This window comes from Lissotriton helveticus, chromosome 4_1 (genome assembly GCF_964261635.1).
Source record: "Lissotriton helveticus chromosome 4_1, aLisHel1.1, whole genome shotgun sequence".
In the NCBI taxonomy this organism is placed as follows: Eukaryota; Metazoa; Chordata; class Amphibia; order Caudata; family Salamandridae; genus Lissotriton; species Lissotriton helveticus.
The window spans coordinates 1,717,805,328-1,717,828,908 of NC_136063.1; the positions used below are offsets into that span (position 1 = coordinate 1,717,805,328).

Here is a 23,581-nt window from a genome sequence, read left to right on the forward strand (position 1 = left end):
CCCAATTGATGTTGAGACCCGAGAATAGGCCCAACCAAATATATTCCCGTAGGACCGGTGTCATAAAAGTGTGCGGTTCCCTGATAAAAAGTAACATGTCGTCCTTGTAGAGTGAGATATTAAATGGACGATGAATAAATCGGAGGGCTGAGGCCCTGTGTCGTTGTCTGATAATGCAAGCTAGCGGTTCTAGTGTCAGCGCGAACAGGAGTGGGGAAAGGGGACATCCTTGCCTGGTTCCTCTGGTGATTTGGATAGGGTCCGAGGTGCAACCCTCCATCTGGATCCGAGCCACAGTATCAGTGTATAATAGGAGCATCCAGCTTATAAAACTAGGTGGAAACCCCATTTGTCGCAAAATTTGAAATAGATACCCCCATTGGATGAAATCAAAGGCTTTGGCTGCATCTAGCATCACAGCTGCTGCCTGTAGTCCGGGGTCGAGGATATGAAACATGGCAAAGAGCGTGCGCAGGTTTTGAGAAGTGGACCTGGTAGGGATGAACCCAGACGGGTCCGGAAGGACCAGTTTCGGCATGAGAGGCTGCAGCCTGGTGGACAGAATTTTGGCATCTGTATTAATAAGTGATAGCCGCTTATAGTAGTCGTAACAAGACGGTGGTTTATCTTTTTTAAGTTGGGTAATAATTAAAGCCTCACAAAGAGTTGAGGGCAATACTCCGGATTCAAAGGCCTGAGCATACATTTCCAGGAGATATGGGGTTAATTCCACAGAATATTATTTATAGAATTCACAGAGCAATCCATCAGGTTCAGTGGCTTTATTGTTTGGGAGAGTTTTAATCGCCACGTGTATATCACCTTCGGTGATGGGTTGGCTTAGGAACTCCCTCTGCCCGTCCGAGAGCCACGCAAAAGCCACGTCTGACAGATATGCATCTAACTCTTGGGTTTCAGCCCCCCCTGTGATGTGTATAGTGTTGCATATGTGTCCCTGAACTGTGTTACAATATCCGGAGTGGTATAATGATCCTGGCCATTATCGCGGTGATCTTAGTAATAATGTGTCTGTCTGCACGAGCTTTAATTTTAGTAGCCAAATGGTGTCCTGGTCACCCAACCTTACCATACACACGGGCCACATAGCGTCCAGATATGTACCTTGTTTCCTCCTCAGTGAGCTTATTGTATTCTAAAATGGATTATTTGAAGGTTGCCAGTGTCTGATCGGAAGGCGAACATTCATAGTCCCTCTCAAGACTCTGCTGGTTGGCTTCCACCTTGACCAGCTGCCCGCGTAAGTCACGTAGTATGCCAGCAGTCATGCCAATGCAGGAGCCCAAGATGGTGGCCTTAAACGCCTCCTAGAGGGTCATAGCGTTGTTTGCTGAGCCTTTATTGATATCATAATATTGCACAATTGACTCTTGATTTGTCGTAGTGTATAATTGATGGAGTTGCGCTTCTGGGCGTAAGCGCCACGTGAAGGAGCGGTAGATGGTCTGCGGGTCATGTAAAGCAAGTAGCACAGGATTGTGATCCGAGAGTGTACGGGACAGCCACTCCACCCCGGACACCCAGTCCCCCGCACTCTCGCTCAGTAACCAGTAATCCAGCCGGGACCAGCTGCCACGTGCAGTGGAGACTTTTGTGCCCTCCAGTTTATCTGCATTGCGATGACCCCACACATCGAGTAATCCCAATTCCGCCATCCCCTCATTGATGACCTTCTAGAGGTTGTTGGTGATCTTACATTTTGTTTTTCTTTCAGGCACATTTCTTTTAATTTACAGATTGTCTTGCCACGTCGGATGTGTAAAATCAATTCGGATAATTTGCTATAGTATCAAGTGGCTTGAATATCTGCTTAAGCTTATGGAAAACACTCCAATTTTCAGATAATATTAGTATAGATTTAATTAGCAAAAAAATGAAAACAGCTTACTTATAGCGCTTTTACATTATATGCTTTTATGATCATGTAGAATTGGTAAAATTGTGTAATCACTTAGACCTTGATTACGAGTCAGGTACGCCACAGACCACCAGACCCGTGGGGTGTGGTGGTCTCCCGACTGCACAATTATGCCTCGGGTGGTCAGAATGCCACAACCTTGCCACAGCCACCAGGAAACCACCGTTCCCTGGCCGTGTTGCTGCAGTGTAGAGGCATCCATATGCCTGCTGGGACTGCCGCGGAACTGGTGTGCATGCATCCAGCGGAGCACATGCTGTGCCCCCATGTGCATCTACATGATGTGAAGCACCAGGGGGTCCTGTAGGGCCCCCTTTGGTTCCTCTTCTTAACGGTTTTCATGGAGGAAGAACTGCCATGAAAATTGCGGTAGATATTGCTGCCTCTACACCGTCGCACTACTGCCAGGAAACGGTGGTTCTCTGGCAGCTGCGGCAGGGCAATGGGGGTCCAACCGCCCTAATTGTAATAGGGCAATCAGGAGACAGCCACGCCCCACGTAATCAAGCCCTTTGTGCCATATTTGCATCAATAAAGAGACTTAAAACAGCACAAAATGATTTTTTTGTAATTAACTTTCCGGCCCAAGATAAAAACTGTGAGAGGGCAACACACTTGAGTGCAGATTTATTAAGATTTTGTGTTGGGGTTGCATAACTTTTTGGGAGCAGCCGGTGGCAAAATCTATTTGGGGGTTAACAAAACCACGAAAGCCCAATTTGTGTGGCTTTGTAAGAAAATGCTTTGCATTACCTGTGTCAGGTAGGGGTTACATGGGTAAAACTTGAGTGTTTCCATTCATCTACTCATGTATTTGGATGCAAAACCATAGTTGCAAAGACTTGTAAACATAGCTTTCCTCCAAAATGGTATCCCTAACCGAGGATGATCTAACAAGGAGAAATATCTTAATTTCTCCTTGTTTTTTCCTTTCTGCATGTGCGCTGCATTGTGTGGAAATAGCTGCAAAGGATAGTTTTAATGCAGGGAGTTATCCTTGACTACAATGCCAGCACCCTTGCGACATGACGCAAGGATGCCTGCATTGATAGTAGGCAGCCACCATTGTGCCATTGGTAGCAGAGCAGAACTGAGCCATATCTTTGTAAATAGGGCGCAGTTCCGCTCCCTCCCTTTCATGCAACACAGTAGAGGAACTACCCTTGCTGCGCTGTTTTCTCATTACGATTTTCTTTATAAATCTATGCTGGTTTGTGAATTTTGCTGGGCTGTTTCCTTGACTAGCACTGCTTGAATCCAACACCCATTTCTCAGGGAAATTGTCTACTGCTTCTGACCAGGGACGGACTGGCCATAGCGGGCACCGGGCAATCCCCCGGTGTGCCGCACGGGTAGGGGCCAGTTTTGGGCCCCTGGGGGCCGTTTTTGTTACAGGGCCGTTTTTGCAGCATAGCTGCAAAATCGGTCCTGTACCAAAATCGGCCGAAAACTGGCTCCGGCAAAGAGCTCCGCGGCACCTCCAACCCCCCCGAGTGGGGGGTGGAGGGGCCAGCTGAGCACTTTGCCAGGGCCGGTTGTGGTTCCCAGTCCGGCCCTGCTTCTGACATAGCTACCAGGGGCTGAGCAAAGCTTCTCTAAGAACCATATTAAGCCTAACATGATGATGTTTAGTAAGTTGGTTTGGATACCCCTTCTCAAACTAATAACCAATTTCCAATACTGGAAGTCAGCTAGCAGAAAGGGTCTTGTTAGACGTTACCATTCAGTTTTAATAGTTTAGAAATTTAAAAATTCATTCTAGATGTAGACGTAACATTTTATTTTTGCTTTTTAAATAACTAGACTTTTTTTGATTCAGTTTTGATTGTCCTCTTTTTTATTTTTGCATATTTGATCAAATTCTTGCACCTCATTTTTTATGGGAACATAGAGGTGGATCTAGCTAACCTGTCTGCCAAAGGTTGGTGGGAATGAAGGCCATGTTAACCCCTTCGATGCTGATGACGGAGCGGTTCCGTCATCAGCATCGGTTGGGCTGTGCTGATGACGGAACCGCTCCGTCATCAGTACAGCCCTGGGGGAGAGCGCTGGCGCTCCCCCCCCTGTGCGGCGATCTTTTTTTTTTTTGCATGGGTGGCAGCGGAAGACTTTCCGCTGCCACCCCCTGGCCCCCCCACGCTTCCTGGTGACGTCAGCGCGCACAGCGCGCGCCGACGTCATCAGGAAGCGCTGGACGCGCTGGAAGCCATTTCTTTCCAGCGCGTCCAGCATAGAGGTGGGTGTTCGGTGCTCCGGTGGGGCGGGGGGGGCGTTTTTCGGTGCCTTGAGGCATCGGGGGGGGGAGGAAACTGTGTTTCCTCTCCCCTGATGTCCCAATGCACGGCATTCCTGGTGCACGATCGCGCACAGCGTCTCGATCGTGCACCAGGAATGCCCCACTAGACACCAGGGATTGTTTTCTTTGGGCAAACTGTGTGTAGGAAGCGACCCCTTGGGCAAGGGTCGCTTCCTTGGGCTGGCATATATATTTTCAGACTTTTCTGCCCCCCCCCTGGGGCAGATCGGCCCACTAGACACCAGGGATTGTGTTTGCCAATGTTTTTCTTTGCAGGAAGCGACCCCTTGGGCAAGGGTCGCTTCCTTAGGGGGCCATATCATTTGTTAGACTTTTCTGCCCCCCCTGGGGCAGATCGGCCGTTTTGTTTGGCCGATCTGCACCCAGGGGGGCAGAAAAGCCCACTAGACACCAGGGATTGGTTGTTATTGATAAAGGAAGCGACCCCTTGGGCAAGGGTCGCTTCCTTAGGGGGCCACATCATTTTTTAGACTTTTCTGCCCCCCCTGGGGCAGATCGGCCGTTTTGTTTGGCCGATCTGCACCCAGGGGGGGCAGAAAAGCCCACTAGACACCAGGGATTGTTTGTTATTGATAAAGGAAGCGACCCCTTGGGCAAGGGTCGCTTCCCTAGGGGGTCAAATAATGTTTTAGAATTTTCTGCCCCCCCTGGGGCAGATCGGCCGTTTTGTTTGGCCGATCTGCACCCAGGGGGGGCAGAAAAGCCCACTAGACACCAGGGATTGTTTGTTATTTATAAAGGAAGCGACCCCTTGGGCAAGGGTCGCTTCCTTAGGGGGATAAAATATTTTTCAGACTTTTCTGCCCCCCCTGAGGCAGATCGGCCGTTTTTTCAGCCGATCTGCACCCAGGGGGAGCAGAAAAGCCCACTAGTCACCAGGGATTTGTTTTTTATTTGAAAAGGAAGCGACCCCTTGGGGAAGGGTCACTTCCTAGTGGCCCTAATATTTTTTTAGACTTTTCTGGGGGGGAATAGAAAAGCCCACTAGACTCCAGGGTTATTTTTGTTATAGGGAGCGACCCCTTGGCCAAGGGTTGCTTCCTTGGGCCCATTTGTTTTCAGTATGTTCTGCCGTGTCTTTATTTGGCCTCTCTGCCCTCCATAGGGTTGCTTCCAGGGGGCCCACGTTTATAATGATTTATAATCTTCCCCCCTTGGGGGCAGACACCCCATTTGTGACATACCCTGTGACATAGCCTGTTGTAATGTGTGTTGTTTTTGTTTCTTCTAATGTGTATTGTTTTTTTTTCTCTTTAGATTGTTGCAGTGTGCGGTTCTGTTACTGGTGGTTCTGTTGTTCTGCTGTGTCTGTAGTTGCATGTGTTTGGTAAGAGACCTTTTTTTTGTTAAATTGTAATGTAATTGTTTATTTTGCAAAGTGTGTAGTAATACGAGTATGTGTTGTTAATGTTTGTTGTGATTGTAAAACATGTTTTGCATTTGTTTTTGATGTGTCCTTCTGTAGATGTAAGGTTTTTTTTTTCTTCTTTGTAGTGGGATATCGTTGCCTATTTGCTGTGTCTTTGCAGAGTAGGTGCTGGTGGGTGTAGTTGTGTCTTGTAAGTGAATTGTATATTTTTTCTAAATATATTTTTTGGTGAAAAAGTCTTACATTTTTATCTTACTTTGCGCAGTGTTGGGGTTGTTGAGTTGTTTGTGCAGACTCCTTTATTTGTAAGGATAATGGCTAGCCGCCGGATTACTGCTCAGCAAGTTGTTGGAATGCTTTTTGATTCTTCCTCTGACCATGGTCCAGAGTCTGACTCTGATTCTGAGCCAGAGGTGGGAGGTCAAGATTCAGGTAGTGAGTTTTCTCTACACATGGCTTCATCTGATGATGAAGACACTTTGAGTGCTGATGAAGCTACTTTTGGTGTGGATGATGTGCCTGTGGTTGGGGAGGACATTGCTGTGTTTACAGTTTTGGAGGACATGGTTGTACCTGTGGTTGCGGAGGACAGTGATGTGCCAATTGTGCGGCAAGAGACATCTGGGCTGCAGCCTGGGGCTGCTAGACTTCCAGATGGTGTTGTGGGACAAGAGTTAGCTGGGCGGCGGCCTGCGGCTGCAAGACTTGACGATGAAAGTTCTGACCTCTGGGTTGCACCAGGCATGGTGCAGCCGGCATTGCCTGAATTTACTGGTGTTCCAGGGTGTAGGGTGAACACTGAAAACTTTTTGCCTATTGATTTTTTCAAGTTGTTTATGGATGATGTGTTTTTGGCAGAGATTGTAGAGCAGACTAATTTGTATGCTGAAAATTTTTTGAGGGTGAACAGTGCCAGCCTTAAGTCCCACGCTAGAGCTACCCGGTGGACTCCCACCCATTTGGAGGAGATGAAAAAGTTTTTGGGTTTAACTCTTTTGATGGGCTTGCTTAGGAAACCATCAATGGCTTCATATTGGTCTACTAGTCCCTTGATGGCAACAGCTATATTTCCGGCAGTCATGACTCGTGATAGGTATTTGCTTCTGCTGCGGATGATGCATTTTGTTGACAATAGTCTTGCTTTGCCACGAGATCACCCTGAGTGTGACCGTCTTTTCAAGATTCGGCACGTCATTGATCATTTGGTTGATCGATTTTCTGAGATCTTTTATCCTGGGAAAGAAATTGCAGTGGATGAGTCTTTGCTGTTGTTCAAGGGCCGCTTGGTATTTCGGCAATACATTCCTAGTAAGAGGGCACGCTATGGAATCAAACTGTATATGCTGTGTGACAGCTCACTGTCACACAGCATATACAGTTTGATTCCATAGCGTGCCCTCTTACTAGGGCTGTAAACACAGCAATGTCCTCCCCAACCACAGGCACATCATCCACACCAAAAGTAGCTTCATCAGCACTCAAAGTGTCTTCATCATCAGATGAAGCCATGTGTAGAGAAAACTCACTACCTGAATCTTGACCTCCCACCTCTGGCTCAGAATCAGAGTCAGACTCTGGACCATGGTCAGAGGAAGAATCAAAATATGTCTCTAATTTGAGGGTGTACACTGGTAAGGAATCCAGGATTAACCCCCCTGGTTGTCCGTCGACTTTTGGAGTGACTGAGAAAATTGTGTGGGAACTTGGTCGTGGATTTTTTAACAAAGGCCATCATTTGTATGTCGATAACTTCTACACTGGTGTGCGGTTGTTCAGGGAATTGGCCAAAGTGGACACTGTTGCTCGTGGCACAATCCGCTCAAACCGTAAAGGTTTCCCAAAAGAACTTGTTTGTTGAAAGCTTGCTCGGGGACAGTGCAGTGCTTTGCGTTGTGAGGAGCTTCTAGCTGTGAAGTTTACAGACAGGAGAGATGTCTACATGTTGACTACAATACATGATGAAAGCACTGAACCGCGGAATGTTTGGGGTCAGGTTGCAGAAGTGCGCAAACCTGTGTGCATACTGGACTACAATAAGTACATGGGTGGTGTTGACAGAGTTGATCAGAGGTTGGAACCGTATGCTGCTCTTCGTAAGGCTTACATTTGGTACAAGAAGTTGGCTATCCATCTTTTCCACTTGGCAACCTTTAATGCTTTTATTGTGTTCCAGAAATCTTGTCCCCAGTCAAAGTTGACTTTTGTAAAGTTTCAGGAGTCTGTAATAGGCAGCCTTGTTTTAGTGGAACAGGCAAGTGTTCCTAGATTTGGAGTGATGGAGGATGTTGCCAGATTGAAAGATCGCCACTTTTCTGATCATATTCCTCCTACACCCTCAAAAGACTTTCCCAGTCGGAGATGTAGAGTCTGTTGGCAAAGAGGTTTGCGGAAGGAGATTCGCATGTACTGCCCCGACTGCCCTTCAAACCCCGGGCTGTGTGTACCTGCTTGTTTTAGATTGTACCACACGCAAAAGAATTTTTGGGAGTATCAATGAGTGGTAAAGTGAACTGGTTGGTCTTTATTCTGTAATAGTTATTGTTCAGTTTCAAAGTTTGTATTTGTGTAGTCTTTTTAGATTTAGTTGTCGAGTTAGTAGATTTGTATCAATTTGCAATTTGTTTTTGTTTGTCTTTTATTTAAAAAACCAAAACTAAAGTATGATGTTGGTTTGCGTGTAGTGTCCATTGTCTGACTGTGTGCATGGTTTGGCGCTTGCCTGGTGTTGTGTTTGGATTTGTCTTTGGCTGGTGGTGTTCGTGAAGTGGTGCTTGACTGGTGGTGTGTGTGGAGGGGCGCTTGGCTGGTGGTGTGCATGGAGTGGTACTTGGCTGTCTGTGCACGGAGTGGTGCTTGGCTGGCGGTGTGTGTGGAGTGGTGCTTGGCTGGCGGTGTGTGTGGAGTGGAGCTTGGCTGGACGGTGTGCGTGGAGTGGTACTTGGCTGTCTGTGCACGGAGTGGTGCTTGGCTGGTGTTGTGTTTGTGGAGTGGCGCTTGGCTGGTGGTGTGTGTGGAGGGGCGCTTGGCTGGTGGTGTGCATGGAGTGGTACTTGGCTGTCTGTGCACGGAGTGGTGCTTGGCTGGCGGTGTGTGTGGAGTGGTGCTTGGCTGGTGGTGTGTGTGGAGGGGCGCTTGGCTGGTGGTGTGCATGGAGTGGTACTTGGCTGTCTGTGCACGGAGTGGTGCTTGGCTGGCGGTGTGTGTGGAGTGGTGCTTGGCTGGCTGTGTTTGTGGAGTGACGCTTGGCTGGACGGTGTGCGTGGAGTGGTACTTGGCTGTCTGTGCACGGAGTGGTGCTTGGCTGGTGTTGTGTTTGTGGAGTGGCGCTTGGCTGGTGGTGTGTGTGGAGGGGCGCTTGGCTGGTGGTGTGCATGGAGTGGTACTTGGCTGTCTGTGCACGGAGTGGTGCTTGGCTGGCGGTGTGTGTGGAGTGGCGCTTGGCTGGTGGTGTGCGTGGAGTGATGCTTGGCTGGTGTTGTGTGTGGAGTGGTACTTGGCTGTCGGTGTGCGCTGAGTGGTGTTTGGCTGGCGGTGTGCATGGTCTGGTGCTTGGATGATGGTGTGGGTGGACTGGCACTCGGCAGGCGGTGTGTGAGTAGTTACTTTCTGTTGGTCACTACACGCACTGCTAGTTGAGTGACACTCCACACAGTCCATCATTTGGTGTAGTTGCAGTGTCCGAAATGTGGGCGTGTGAAAGTGATGGGCCCTTGAATGGCGCTGTTTGCTGGTGTGAGTGTTGGAATGTGATGGGTCCGCGGCTGGCGGTGTGAATGTTTTGTATGTGTTACGCGTACGAAAGGTGTATGAATGGCCTGTAAAGAGGTTGGTGCCTTGACGTGGCTTTACAGCTCACGAGCTGTGAGTCCGTGGTTCAGTTTATCATACTTTCAATTATACACAGTGTATTTCATTTTTGTGAAATTACTTGCGTATACAATTGTATGTACTGAATCATCACTCACCCTCGTGCCAAATCCAACCAGTATGTGTGTGTGCTTGCGGATTAGATGGGTGTGCAGTAATAATTGTTTTTTTTTCTCTTTCTGCAGTAGGGTGTACCTTGCCCCTTATTGTGATTGTTGTTATGTGTTGCTTTTCCATTCGGATGGTGTCAATGGTCTGGTTTGTATCAGGTATGAAAGGTGCGTGAATGGCCTGTAAAACGGTTGGTGCCTTGTCGTGGCTTTACAGCTCACGAGTTGCGAGTCACTGGTTCAGTTTTTATGCATTTATTTATTGACAGAGCATTTCATTTTTTTGAAATATCTTGTTAATAAAATTTTATGTACTGAACCATCACTCGCCCTCGTGCCAAATCCAACCTGTATGTGTGTGTCTTTGAGGAATAGATAGCCGTGCTTGAATGTTTGACTTTTGAGTAACTCTGTTAAGGTGTGGTATCCTTTTACTCGGGAGAACAAGGGGAACGCAGGGTGGTAGGACTTTTTTGCCGGCACGGCGATCCCACGCCAAAATGTTTGGAAACGTGCTATTTTTACCTATTTTTAAGGTTTGCAAAGAGTTCTGGGTAGGAAAACATTGGGGGACCCACACATGCCATACCTCCCTGGACTCTCCTGGGTGTCTAGTTTTCAGAACTGTTTGGGTTTGCTACTTTCCAAAGAATACCAACCAGCCCCGGGCCAAAAACTCAGGTGCCCCCCCCCCCCAAAATCAAAGTTATATTGCTTCAGGGTATTTCCCCAAGGTCTCCCGATAAAAATGGTACCTCACTTGCGTGGGTAGGCATAGCGGCTGCTTTAGGAAAAGGCCCAATTCATACTGTGGAGACCAAAACATTACCTTTAGCCAAATAATCATATTTTTTGAGGGGGTCACCTGAGCTTTTGGCCCGGGGCTTGGCAGGCATCTTTGGAAACTACCAAACCCAAACAGTTCTGAGAACTAGATACCCGGGGGAGTCCAGGGAGGTATGGCATGCGTGGGTCCCCCAATGTTTTCCTACCCAGAAACCCCTGCAAACCTGAACTTTTGGTCAAAAAAAACACTTTTCCATACTTTTTTGGGTGGGATCTCGCTGCCGGAACAAATGTCCTACCACCCAGCGTTTCCCTTGTTCTCCCGAGTAAAATGATACCTCACTTGTGTGGGTGGGCCAAAGGCATGTGACTCAGGCTGGGGTGCTTAATTTGTAAAACTTAAATATGACTAAAAACTACTTTTTTCAACATTCATTTTTGGCATGTTCTGCTTTGGGGCACCCACACAAGTGAGGTATCCTTTTACTCAGGAGAACAAGGGGAACGCAGGGTGGTAGGACTTTTTTGCCGGCACGGCGATCCCACGCCAAAATGTTTGGAAAAGTGCTATTTTTACCTATTTTTAAGGTTTGCAAAGAGTTCTGGGTAGGAGAACATTGGGGGACCCACACATGCCATACCTCCCTGGACTCTCCCGGGTGTCTAGTTTTCAGAACTGTTTGGGTTTGCTACTTTGCAAAGAATACCACCGGGCCACAAACTCAGATCCCCCCCCCCAAAATCAAGGTAGTTTTGCAATAAGGTAATGTAAATTCACCACCGTACGATTTGAACCGTTTCCTGTTGCAGCCACTATGTCTATCCACGCAAGTGAGGTACCATTTTTTTCGGGAGACCTGGGGGCACGCTGGGTGGGTGGAAATTTGTTGATCCACGCAGATTCCAGAACTTTCCACCACAGAAATGTGAGGAAAATGTGTTTTTTTGGTCAAATTTTTATGTTTGCAAGGGATTCTGGGTAACAAAAACTGGGGGTAGGCCGACGAGTCACCCCATCCTGAATTGCCCTGGGTGTCTAGTTTTCAAAAATGTATAGGTTTGCTAGGTTTCCCTAGGTGCTGGCAGAGCTACGGCGCAAAAACAAAAGGTAGTCTTTTTGTCCGAATCGTGCTAAATTTCACTGGGAAATTGAGGTGCGACCCTGCTGCGTTTTGCGCTGTTTCATGTCGCAGCCACTATGCCTACCCACGCAAGTGAGGTACCATTTTTTTCGGGAGACCTGGGGGCACGCTGGGTGGGTGGAAATTTGTTGATCCACGCAGATTCCAGAACTTTCCACCACAGAAATGTGAGGAAAATGTGTTTTTTTGGTCACATTTTTATGTTTTCAAGGGATTCTGGGTAACAAAACCTGGGGGTAGGCCGACGAGTCACCCCATCCTGAATTGCCCTGGGTGTCTAGTTTTCAATAACGTATAGGTTTGCTAGGTTTCCCTAGGTGCTGGCAGAGCTACGGCGCAAAAACAAAAGGTAGTCTTTTTGTCCGAATCGTGCTAAATTTCACTGGGAAATTGAGGTGCGACTATGCTGCGTTTTGCGCTGTTTCATGTCGCAGCCACTATGCCTACCCACGCAAGTGAGGTACCATTTTTTTTGGGAGACCTGGGGGCACGCTGGGTGGGTGGAAATTTGTTGATCCACGCAGATTCCAGAACTTTCTACCACAGAAATGTGAGGAAAATGTGTTTTCTTGGTCAACTTTTTATGTTTGCAAGGGATTCTGGGTAACAAAACCTGGGGGTAGGCAGACGAGTCACCCCATCCTGAATTGCCCTGGGTGTCTAGTTTTCATAAATGTATAGGTTTGCTAGGTTTCCCTAGGTACTGGCAGAGCTACGGCGCAAAAACAAAAGGTAGTCTTTTTGTCCGAATCGTGCTAAATTTCACTGGGAAATTGAGGAGCGACCATGCTGCGTTTTGCGCAGTTTCATGTCGCAGCCACTATGCCTACTCACGCAAGTGAGGTACCATTTTTTTCGGGAGACCTGGGGGCACGCTGGGTGGGTGGAAATTTGTTGATCCACGCAGATTCCAGTACTTTCCACCACAGAAATGTGAGGAAAATGTGTTTTTTTGGTCAAATTTTTATGTTTTCAAGGGATTCTGGGTAACAAAACATGGGGTTAGGCAGACGAGTCACCCCATCCTGAATTGCCCTGGGTGTCTAGTTTTCAAAAATGTATAGGTTTGCTAGGTTTCCCTAGGTGCTGGCAGAGCTACGACGCAAAAACAAAAGGTAGTCTTTTTGTCCGAATCGTGCTAAATTTCACTGGGAAATTGAGAGTCTCTTTGTCCAAAGAACGTAAAATTTCACTGGGAAATTGAGGTGCGACCACGTTGCATTTTGTGCCGTTTCCTGTCGTAGGCACAAGGCCGACCCACACAAGTGAGGTACTGTTTTTATCGGGAGACCTGGGGGAACGCTGGGTGAGTGGAAATTTGTTGATCCACGCAGATTCCAGAACTTTCCACCACAGAAATGTGAGGAAAATGTGTTTATTTTGTCAAAATCTTAGCTTTGCAAGGGATTCTGGGTAACAACACCTGGTGGTAGGCAGTCGAGTCACCCCATCCTAAATTTCCCTGGGTGTCTACTTTTCAAAAATGTATAGGTTTGCTAGGTTTCCCTAGGTGCCGGCAGAGCTAGGGTGCAAAAACTACAGGTAGGCACTTTGCCAAAAAAGGGTCAATTTGTAACTGCTAAATTTAGGTGTGACCACGTTGCATTTTGCGCCGTTTCCTGTCGCAGGCACAAGGCCGACCCACACAAGTGAGGTACCGTTTTTATCGAGACACTTGGGGTAATTCAGATTTGTAAATCAACTGTTATTACCAATTGAGCTTTCATGCATTTCTCCCTTTCAATGAAAGACATTGTGTAAAAAAAAAATCTTTATGAAAAATGACCAATAATTCTCATGCTAGTATGAGTATTCCCAACTTTGAAAATGTGCAATTATATACTGTTTCTGAACTCTATAATTTGTACCCAATTCAGAAATACATAGGTGTCTTTCATACAGATTATTCCATGTATACATTTTCCAAGACAATGTGCACTATACCCAGTAAATAAAAAAATACCATTGCAAGTTGCTGCTCAGTTTTTGGATCTGGGTTCGTCGGGTTCTTGGTGAAACTACAAGTCCTATATATCCCCACAACCAGGAAGGTCTAACGAATGTAACGGTATATTGCTTTCCAAGAGCTGTCAAAATTAGAAAAAGTTATAGGTGAAAACGTTGAGACAAAAGGCTGTTTTTTTCAACAAAATTTCAAATATTCCAATATCTAACTGTTAGTTTCTATAACGAAACCTTCATGGATTTAGACAAATGACCCCTTTCTGAATTCAGAATTTTGTCTACGTTTCGAAAATGTAAACTCATTTCTACCATTAACTGGAAGGAGGTGGAAAGCTCTAAAAATAGCAAAAATAGGCTATGTCCCAGAAAAATGCCAAAACTGAGTGAAAAATTTCGGTTCTCTGACAAAAGTCTGTCATTCCCTGAAAGCTGAGAAAATGGAGATTTCAGCCCCACAAACCCTTTTGTGATACCATTTTCATGGAAAAACCCAGAGGCTTTCATTTGCAGCCCGTTTTTCCCATTTTTCTGAAAAAAACAAAAAAATCACTATATTTTGGTTAATTTATGGGACCCCTCCAAGGGAATCCACAAACCCTGGGCGCCTTTAGAATCCACATGATGGTGGAAGAAAAGGACGCAAATGTGGCGCGGATACCTTATGTGGTCAAAAAGTTACAAGGGCCTAAGCGTGCACTACTCCAAAACGCCAAAAAAAAGGCTTAGCACAGGAGGGGAAAAGGCCTAGCAGCGAAGGGGTTAAAAAAAGAGAGGCTGAAGTTGGGCCCCCATAAAATTGAGGCTGTCTTGTTGCCTATTGTCCGCACTAAAGGGCTATAGTATTATCCATGTTCATGTTTTGTTTCACCTATATTGGAAGGGTTGACATCTCAAGGGATGCCTTTTGTCATGCGTTGTAAACATTTAGAAGCTTTCGCCATTGCCTCGTATTTCCTATTTGGTCTGGCTAAAGACAGCTTTAATTGCCTCACTCAAGTTTATATGATCTATGCTAAGAAGGGGCCTAAGTCCGGCACACTCAGCCTTTTTTTGTATAGTATAATTTTCGTATTCCTCATCTCATATTCCTTAGAGATTGATTGTTAGTAACTGTCATTCAGGATCTCTAGAGTGTTTCCTTTTCACAGCACAGGTAAACAGTAATTGTATGACTCCAAAGAGGGAGAAGCATAATCTTAATTATAATATGTTTCTGCAGAGGTGCCAGGAAACCCCAGTAATGTGCCATATTTTTAATTCACCGGCATCTATCACATTCCTCATGAATATCTATTGTATCGACAGGGAGGAGAGAACAATACACAGCTTGTGGGGGCACTAGGAAGCAGCAGTTTCCAATATGGTGTGCTTGAAGGTGTGGGGGTGGCAGATGGTGAGGTGGATAGTGTGCTGTGCATGAAGGGATCCGAGATGTATGATGGGGGCTCAAGTCTTGGGTTTAATGTAGGTGGTTCCCACCTGCAGTGCGTGAAGACAAGTGGCTCCACTCCGGGGTGCCTCCAGACTAGGATACATAGTTTAAGTGGTTCCAGTCGGGATTGCATCATGGTGGTGATGGAGCAAGCTTTCATACGTTAAGAAACTTGCTTGGATTCAACCATCTCAAAAATAACCTGTAACATATTAATCAACATGTTTGTTCTACTAATAATTGCACCAGACGACATTTTAGTATCTAGGGGAAGCTTGTCTATGTGCATTTACTAACAGTAACTCAAATGCATTAAAATGGCCTCCGCAATGCGGGAACTGTACTGCCCATGCATCTACCACATCAGGTGATGTGACGTTCTTTCTGCTTTGGTGGGAAATCTTTGCAGCTGCGCACTAGAATTAAAGATGGCTGCCTCATGTTTCACATGCTAATGCATCTGTTGCTGCTTTAACTGGACCGTGTTTGTTTTGCTTAACTATTAATGCTATAGTTAAAATCAAAGTAATGGGAATAGGGTAGAGATAAGTGGTATACAGTGCATTCATTTATTCCTTGTTTTAAACCTGTTTCTTTTTGACTTTGCTGTTAGCTCGTATTTGGGCCTGATGTAATCATATCGTACTCCATATTGAATGCATCTGTGCAGAAGAGCTCACAAGCTCTCAAGTCATGCCATTGAACTAGTGCCAACGACAATCTTGCCTACGATGCGCCTGGAAACACAACCCCATGAACCTCCAAGAGGAAGACGACTTGCTAAAATGTTTTTACATTGTATTTCTTATTCGAACATTTCATTGTTCGGTGGAATAAAAGTGCATGGGAAAATAAATTTATGGGAGGGAATGCAAATTTAAATTTTGGAATGAAATGATCTCATACTGGTATGGTGTGATGATCTCTCCTCGCTATTGACCAATCAAATTGAGGGAATTCCCGAATTTGCAACACTGGGGGGTGGTACATTGCCCTGGAAAATGGTGTAACTTAGGTAGGCTTAGCTAGTTAGATTGTCCAACTTGTCCGAATAGCTGACCTGTCACTGACCCAATGCACTCTATAGGAGATCGAGAGCAGAGGTGCTGGTGGAGCACTCTGTCAGAAGATTCGGAAGCAGAGGTGCTGGCGGGACACTCTGTCAGAATGATCAATAACCCAATCGGGGTTAGAGAGGTGATCGATAACCCAATCGGGGTTAGTGAGGAGATCGATAACCCCATCAGGGTCCGACTGTTAGCCGCAGAGAGGGGTGTGACCCTGGCATTGAACTTAGCTGAGGGTACCTGTCCTGACCTGCATCCATCTTGATTTGGTCCTCACCTGTCCTGATCTGAATCTGTCCTGTCCTGTTGACACCTGAACTATAGGGAATCCTGTTTCCTTGCCCAGCCCGTGGCCAGGGTTGGTCTTCATACCATTCTAGGTAAATATAATCTGTGTGGGTATGTCATCGTATGTTTCCCTTTCTCTCCCCTTCCCTTGTTTTCAATGCCTAAAATACATCTTGTAACTTTTCTACATATAATTGCTTTAATCATCATCTTCTTAATCGAAAAGGCTTTAATTTCATATGTATGGACTGTGACATTTAAGAATTTACATAGATAAAGAGTTTAAAACTTTTCCAGAGTCTGTGGTTATTCGAACAATGTAAATGTTGTTTTCTACCTATTTGTACTAACTCCATTTGATCCCTTGGGACTTTAATACAAGTGACATGGATTGGTAAGTCAAAGTGTATCGGCAAAAGTCCTAAATTATTAAAATTCTGATTGGTGAATGATAAGCGACCGGATTTACCTGTTTAAAGTGTGTATGATTATGGGCCCAGGCGAGTATGGTAATTGAGCAGGTGACTCCGCGCGCAATCAGTGGGCTTCTCAAGTTTATGGTGCATGGCTGCTCCAGTGTATGTGTTAAGTGGCTGGTCCAATAGGGTGTGCAGGGTATAGGGGATTGGTACACTGAGTTCAAAGGCAGGATCCTGGCAAGCTCTGGCCCTGTATTACACATGATGAAGAGTGAATCTGTTCTGCCTAATACAATGGGGGTGTCACGACTGATCATGCCTTCCTGCCCCCTTGACCCTTCTATCTCTCCCATATTCACTTGTTTTTAAACCTTGCTCCTGACTCAAACTCACTTTCTTTCAAAGCATCACCCATACTTTAGTTTTAAACACTCCTACCTTGGCTTTAGTACACCTTTCTAAACTGTCGGAGTTCCATCTACCTTTCTGTCACTGTTCTTTGTTCAAGCCTAGTCTATTTACTGCACTGCACATGCATGCTATTTTACTGAACCTTTAACCATAACTGGGTGCTCATGGCCAGGGCAATCCTGAAATGGCACTATGTTAACATCATGTAAAACTTCACATTTGCTCACATGGAATTTGAGGCACATGTACTGACGAACGACCATCCCCATACAACAGCAGTGATATTTGCCTGACCCTATGATGCTCGGTATTAGAAACAGCACTAATCCCATGTGCAAAATCGAACAAAGCCCTGTCACTTTGACCGGTGGGGGTGGGCAGTCTGGCACAGCTCTAGCAAACAGACATTTTAACTGATGTGATCCTAAATATATTGGTAATGATATCCTTCAAACCTTCCGGTAACAATCAGCGTTTTTGGGTCAATATGATTTAAAAATAAAAAATTAAAATTAAAAAATATTTTAAAAAAAATGCATAGTTTGAAGATTTGCAAGTCAAAAGGGCTTCTGGTAGGATACTGCGTTTAGAGTCATGTATTCACCCACTAGTTCTTTCATCCAAGTGCCCAATTATTCATAAATAATTTGCCTGTGGTCATTGTTTCCCCATGCACTAATAGACCCAACAATCAATGTACTCATCATTCATTCAAAAGCCACACCCTCAATCATTGACAAACTAAGTAATTTATTTATGCGGTCACTCACCCACTCATCCATCCATGGATTCTTCCACCCATTTACTATTTCTCCCATTTAGGGGTCTATTAGAATGTCGGGTGGATCGCCACCACCAGCACCGCGCGGTGCCTGCCATGTTGTGGTTGAAAATGCACACAGTGCAGCTACAGCATTGTAGTTGACGGTGCTGTGTGCACTGCCCACCACAATGTTCTGGATGATGGATGTCACCGCCACCGTGGCGGTGGTATCCTAATTGTGGTGAGGGACCACTGCAGCACTGGCGACCGGTCCCAGCACCGCTAGGGTTACGTCCGCCCACCATCCTAATAGGCCCCTTAGTCTCTCACCCAGCCACGTAGCCAAGCACATACATTTTCCAATTAATGCAGAAGCGCATTCACTTTTAAAAACCCGGTCCTATTAATTTTGACAATGGTTGTTTCTTAATTGTTGGTGTTTAGCTGGGCAGCAGACAGTTATTAATTCTGTGGCAGTGTTCTAACTGTGCTGCATGCTACCTTTGACTTACAGATGAAAAGGGGTTACATTTTTTAGTGAGGGGCCATAAGGCTCAACATTCTAGCTTAATGAGCATGTGTGAGGCAGTGTAATATCCCAGTTTTTATTTATTTATTCAGCGTTTTACATTGCGCCAACTTGCCCCATTGGGTATCCGAGCGTTTCACAGCAAAAACTTATTTAATTAGTACATTTCGATAGCTAGCATTATATAAAATCTGGAAAGCGTAAAAATAACTTCTCATAGCAGCACAGCCATTTGCAAATTCTCAGAATATGAGTCTAAAGGATTCGTATTATAAAGTAGTACATTCAAGCTAAAAAATAGCTAGAATATACATTTCACTGGTTTGTAGGGTTTAAGGGCCATATGTATCAAGCAAATTCGCATTCGCAAAGGCCGAATTTTGCGAATACAAATTTGCTACATGGTATGTATTAAGCAAAATCTGGTGCAAAATAAGGAATCGCAAAATTTGCGATTCCTTATGCAATTGCATTTAAGGAATCGCAAATTTTGCGATTCCTTAAATGCAATGTATGAAGCAAAAAAAATTAGCTAAATGTCCTTAAGGAATCGCAAATTACCACCAACTTCTAGTTGGTGGTAAGTTGCGAATTCCTTGAAAAATGCAAATTTTTGCATTTTTCAAACTGCCATGTGACGCACATACATGCCCTTGGGGCATGTATGTGTGCGACATGTGCACCCATGCATGTTTCAGGGGTGCAACAGGGTGTCCTTTGGACACACCTGCACCCTTGAAATTATTCTCAATTCTCAGTATTCAGATTTTGTACACACATACCCATTTGCGATTCTCAAATAGCGATTTCTTAAAAATCGCTATTTGAGAATCGCAAATGGGTATCTTGATACATATGGCCCTATGTGTCTAGATGATTACGATGATAGATTTTCTGAGGTAAGTTTTATACGTTATAAATACTTCCTCTTGGAGTTCATCTGGCGCGGGCAAAGTAGACTGTACAGGGAATCATGCTGATGAATCATACTTTTAATGTCCTATCTATTTCAGGAAACACAAAAATTATGTCATCAACCTCGACACAGTTAAATATGAAAAGCAAAATCTGACTTACTCGAAGTGAACAGTTGCTTTCTTGACCTGCAGTATCTAGCCTCACAACATGAGTAAACTGCAGTTTCCCAGGGCTGTCTTCTTTCCTACGGTTGAATCGACCAATTCGAATGTCATATTCGTCTGTTTCAAAATCCAATTCAGGATCTCCATTATTTTTCCTATAAATAATAACAAAAAATACGGAAAATATTATCTTTATTCTGATTTACAAAGAAAGTGTCACAATTTTAAAAGCGTGATCTTTGAACTTATTTTAAAACGATAGAAGAGACATCATCTACACAAAGTTGTTCACTTACTTTCTTAAAAGTATCCAAAAGTCATAAATACCAACATCAGCACATGTGTCAAAGAGGCATTTTATGATATGTTACAAGGATTTAATACAGCAGAGCTTGCACTCATGAAAGTCTCATGGACCTTTGAAAGAGAGAGGGTAAAGTGGGAAAAATTGCAATTCCTGTGTAGGCTTGGAACTAGGCCATGTATTTAAGCATTTACAGAAATTCGAATCATTGCTCTCTAAACCAAGACTGGAACAGAGTTCTAAAAGTCAGCTCCCTGTAACAAGTAAATGAGTGCCACTGATCCTAGCCAACTGAAACCTCCTTACTTCAAGAAGAAATGTAGAGGCATATTCACAATCCAATATCACTGCGTTAGCTACACTTTGTCGCCGATTAAGCAGCGATATTTTAACGCAATATTCACAAGCTGTCACTAACCGCCATTAGCAACAGCTTTTAGGCGAAATGGACCATTTACAAGATTGCAACTTCTGTCAGCAATAATTAACGCTTATGATATGCAAGGGAGGCGTTCCCTTGCAAAATCTGAGGTTAACCCAAGATTTCCCTGTTCACAAGGGGATTCCATAATTTAAGATGACCAAAAAAAGTGGCTAAAAATGCAACTAGAGGCAGTTTTTTAAGACCAGAAAAAATCTGGTCTTAAAATGGAGATAACCATTGGTGTCTCATTTCTGCAGGTTTTGTTGCAGGACCGCACTGCAAGCAATGATACTGCTCTGCCCTGTCACAAAAATACAGGGCAGGACTGCGCACCATCAATAAGATAGTGTGCATTGCTGTGCCCCACTCTTTTGGAAACACGGGACCCCTAATATTTAATGGACAAGCTATACATAGGGAAAAAATGCATTAAATAATGGCCTATAGCTAGTTCAAATCAAACAATTGACAAAATCTGTTCTAAGTCTCTCTGTAGAAAGTAACCACTAATTAATTTAACAAAAAATATATATACACTAATAAGTCTAAAAAAATCTATTTCATTTTATTGTTCAATACGACTTGTTATTGTTTTAAATACTCGTTTGTTTTTATATATATAAAAAAGTTTGTTCATCTCACAAAATAAATGGATGGACACATACATATAACAAAATTCACATGAGTTAATTGATTCCATAAAGAGTATAAGATAGACATAGAGTTGATGGAGGCAATGCGTTAGATGTGGACTACGCATGTTTCGGCATTACTGCCTTCATCAGGTAACCGTCTATTGCACTACAACTAAACAAGACATATAATATAGCATTATAATGTGGTTACATATAACATATTTTGTACATGAGAGACAAGAACATTTATACAAGACTGTAGATATATATGATTCAACACAACATATGTCAAACTAATTTTCTCTGCATACAAACAATATGGGTGTATACTAAAAAGCCCAAGCAAAAGACACACCTATAGTGGGAACAATGTGCAAATAGATATATTCCTAAATCAAATTAAAAACAATAGAAACACTATCCCATAATGGAATATACCAGAGTGTACCGATACATGGTAGAATGACCAGCTTCCTAATCTATCTGTTGAGAAAACATTGTAAATAAGACATTCATAATTGTGGTTTAGTCCAAGATATAGATCTACACATGTGCCTTTCATTATTGTTGGTATAGACAAGCCCTACATAAAATGAAATAAAATAAAACTGCAAACGGGGAACCACTCAAAGATATGGTAACACTTACTTTGATATATGTGAACTTGATTCTTAGAGGAAACCGTAGTTTATACTGACAGCAAAAGATGTAATAATTCTCTGTGTATTGATGAACTATAAGGCCTAAAAATAGACAAATAGTATAAACTTTGCCTTATTTGTCAAAAAGTGTCTTGTGTCACAGATTAACTATTATTAAGGGCTGCAGTATCTAGTAGCAATGGTATCATTCGGTAGGCTAAAAATCCTATGTGGCTATATGAATCATCTAGTACCATAGATGAACTAGTGGTTGCGCAATATCAAATTGGCAGACAACAATACAATATATAAGGGAGCCTAACGGATATTGATCAGAAGGACTAAAGATATATACATAATGACCACCAGAGTGGCTAGGTAGAGCGCCTAGCTAATACTCTCTCTCAATATCTCTACTTGCTTATAAAGAAAAGATTACTAACCAACAATATGTTTAAAAGCTGGTGTCCATATAAAGCACGATCATCTTAGAATAGTCCATAGATGCCACCATAGAAATTATTTGTATATATCTGAAACAACATAATCTAGAAGGACCAGCATATCAGAAAGGTTCCCAATTTTTAATGATTAGATGTTGTTCTAAGCCCATATGTATACCCCTTAATCCCGATGACTTACTTATAGGCACGGAAGGCTGTAAGTGATATATGGCACAAAGTCAGTCATCCGGGTATGGGGGTTTGTAAACGTGGCCACTTTAGAAAATTATTCGATGTCCTGAAATGAAGACCATGCACCATACTATATTTAATGGTTATTGTTGTGAGGGACTCCCTATGGGTTGTGTGGCCTAGCGCGGGGGCAAGGACGCGCGGAACACACACGTCAGACCACACCACTGCTGGTTTAGGAAGTGACGTCCCCGAGTGGCCGCCCTTCGTTTATTGGGTCCCCGCAGGCCACGCCTGGCCTGCGGATGTCATGGGTGCGTGTGGGTGTACAACTAGACCCCCGATCATTACATCCCTATCCGACTCAGTTCTTTGAAAAACAAACATTTTGTTCAACATTTTGACCAGTTCAAAACAGATGTCTCTTTTGGCCGCACATATCAGCCTACAGTACTTGCATGAATTCTGGTCACTGAGTCCTTGGGCCTCATCAGCACGCGTAGTCTTTCAGCCTCTGGCTCGGGCGGAGATTTGGTCGCAAGCTGTATCGTGGTGTACCGGTACGCCCTCCAATGCTGTTCTGGCTCGGGCCTTCCGCGCCAATTTCGTGTGAAGGGGAGTCGGGTGACTCGGGGTTCCTGCTAGCTTGGCTGCTTGTGGACTCTCCTTCTTCGTCATCAGCCACGGTCATAGGCCCAGGGCTTGGTACTTGGTTTGAGGTCTCCCGGCGTTGTTCTGGCGGGACCTCCTTGAACCACAATATGTTCCTGGATACTTCTTCCACGCCCTTCCATGCAGTCACCATCGTGCCCGGGCTCGCTGTGACAGACCAGGTGCCTGGTTCGTATCGTGTTTGGAATTTTCCTCCTTAGCGCCGATTGCGTAGGATAACGGTCGCTCCTTGGTTGAGCCTCCTGGGAGTAGCTCGATGTCTGACACTGGCTCCCTGATTTTGTCGCCTTCTCCGCTCTTGTACTCCTTCCACGTCTAGTGGAGGTGGAGACCACCCTGGGCAGGTGGGGAGTAGGTCTCGGCGGGGGCCATGGAGCATCAGGGCCCATGGGCTCCGCTGGGTCATACAGTGAGGGGTACTGCGATACTCTCTCAGGAATTCGTGGAGCTTGTGTTCTGCGTCCTCCTTTTCCACCACGGCTATGCCGAACATCTTGTTTAGTGTGCGCATAAAATGCTTGACGTCCCCGTTGGCTTGAGGCCACTGTGGTGAGATGCGGCGATGCGCTATGCCTCATTGGCGGAGGAAGGTGGCGAACTCCGCCCCTTGGAACGGGGGACCATTACCACTACACACCTCTAGAGGGAAACCAAACATAGCAAAGATTTTCTCCAATGCTGGTCCGACGTGGTTGAAGGCTGTCGACACAATGGGCTCGACCACGGATTATTTGGAGTAGCCGTCTATCACTACCAGTGTGTGTTTCCCCCCTGACCGGGATGGGCT

General features: G+C 44.8%; 1 protein-coding gene across 1 annotated transcript in view; it reads right to left on the reverse strand.

Annotated features, from left to right (window-relative positions):
• Window positions 1-23,581, reverse strand: part of MORC4 (MORC family CW-type zinc finger 4) — an 844,810-nt gene that overhangs the window by 630,937 nt on the left and 190,292 nt on the right. Inside the window, exon 5 of the mRNA XM_078686304.1 lies at window positions 19,479-19,638. Coding sequence (XP_078542430.1) covers window positions 19,479-19,638 — 160 coding nt within the window. The remainder of the gene's footprint in view (window positions 1-19,478; window positions 19,639-23,581) is intronic.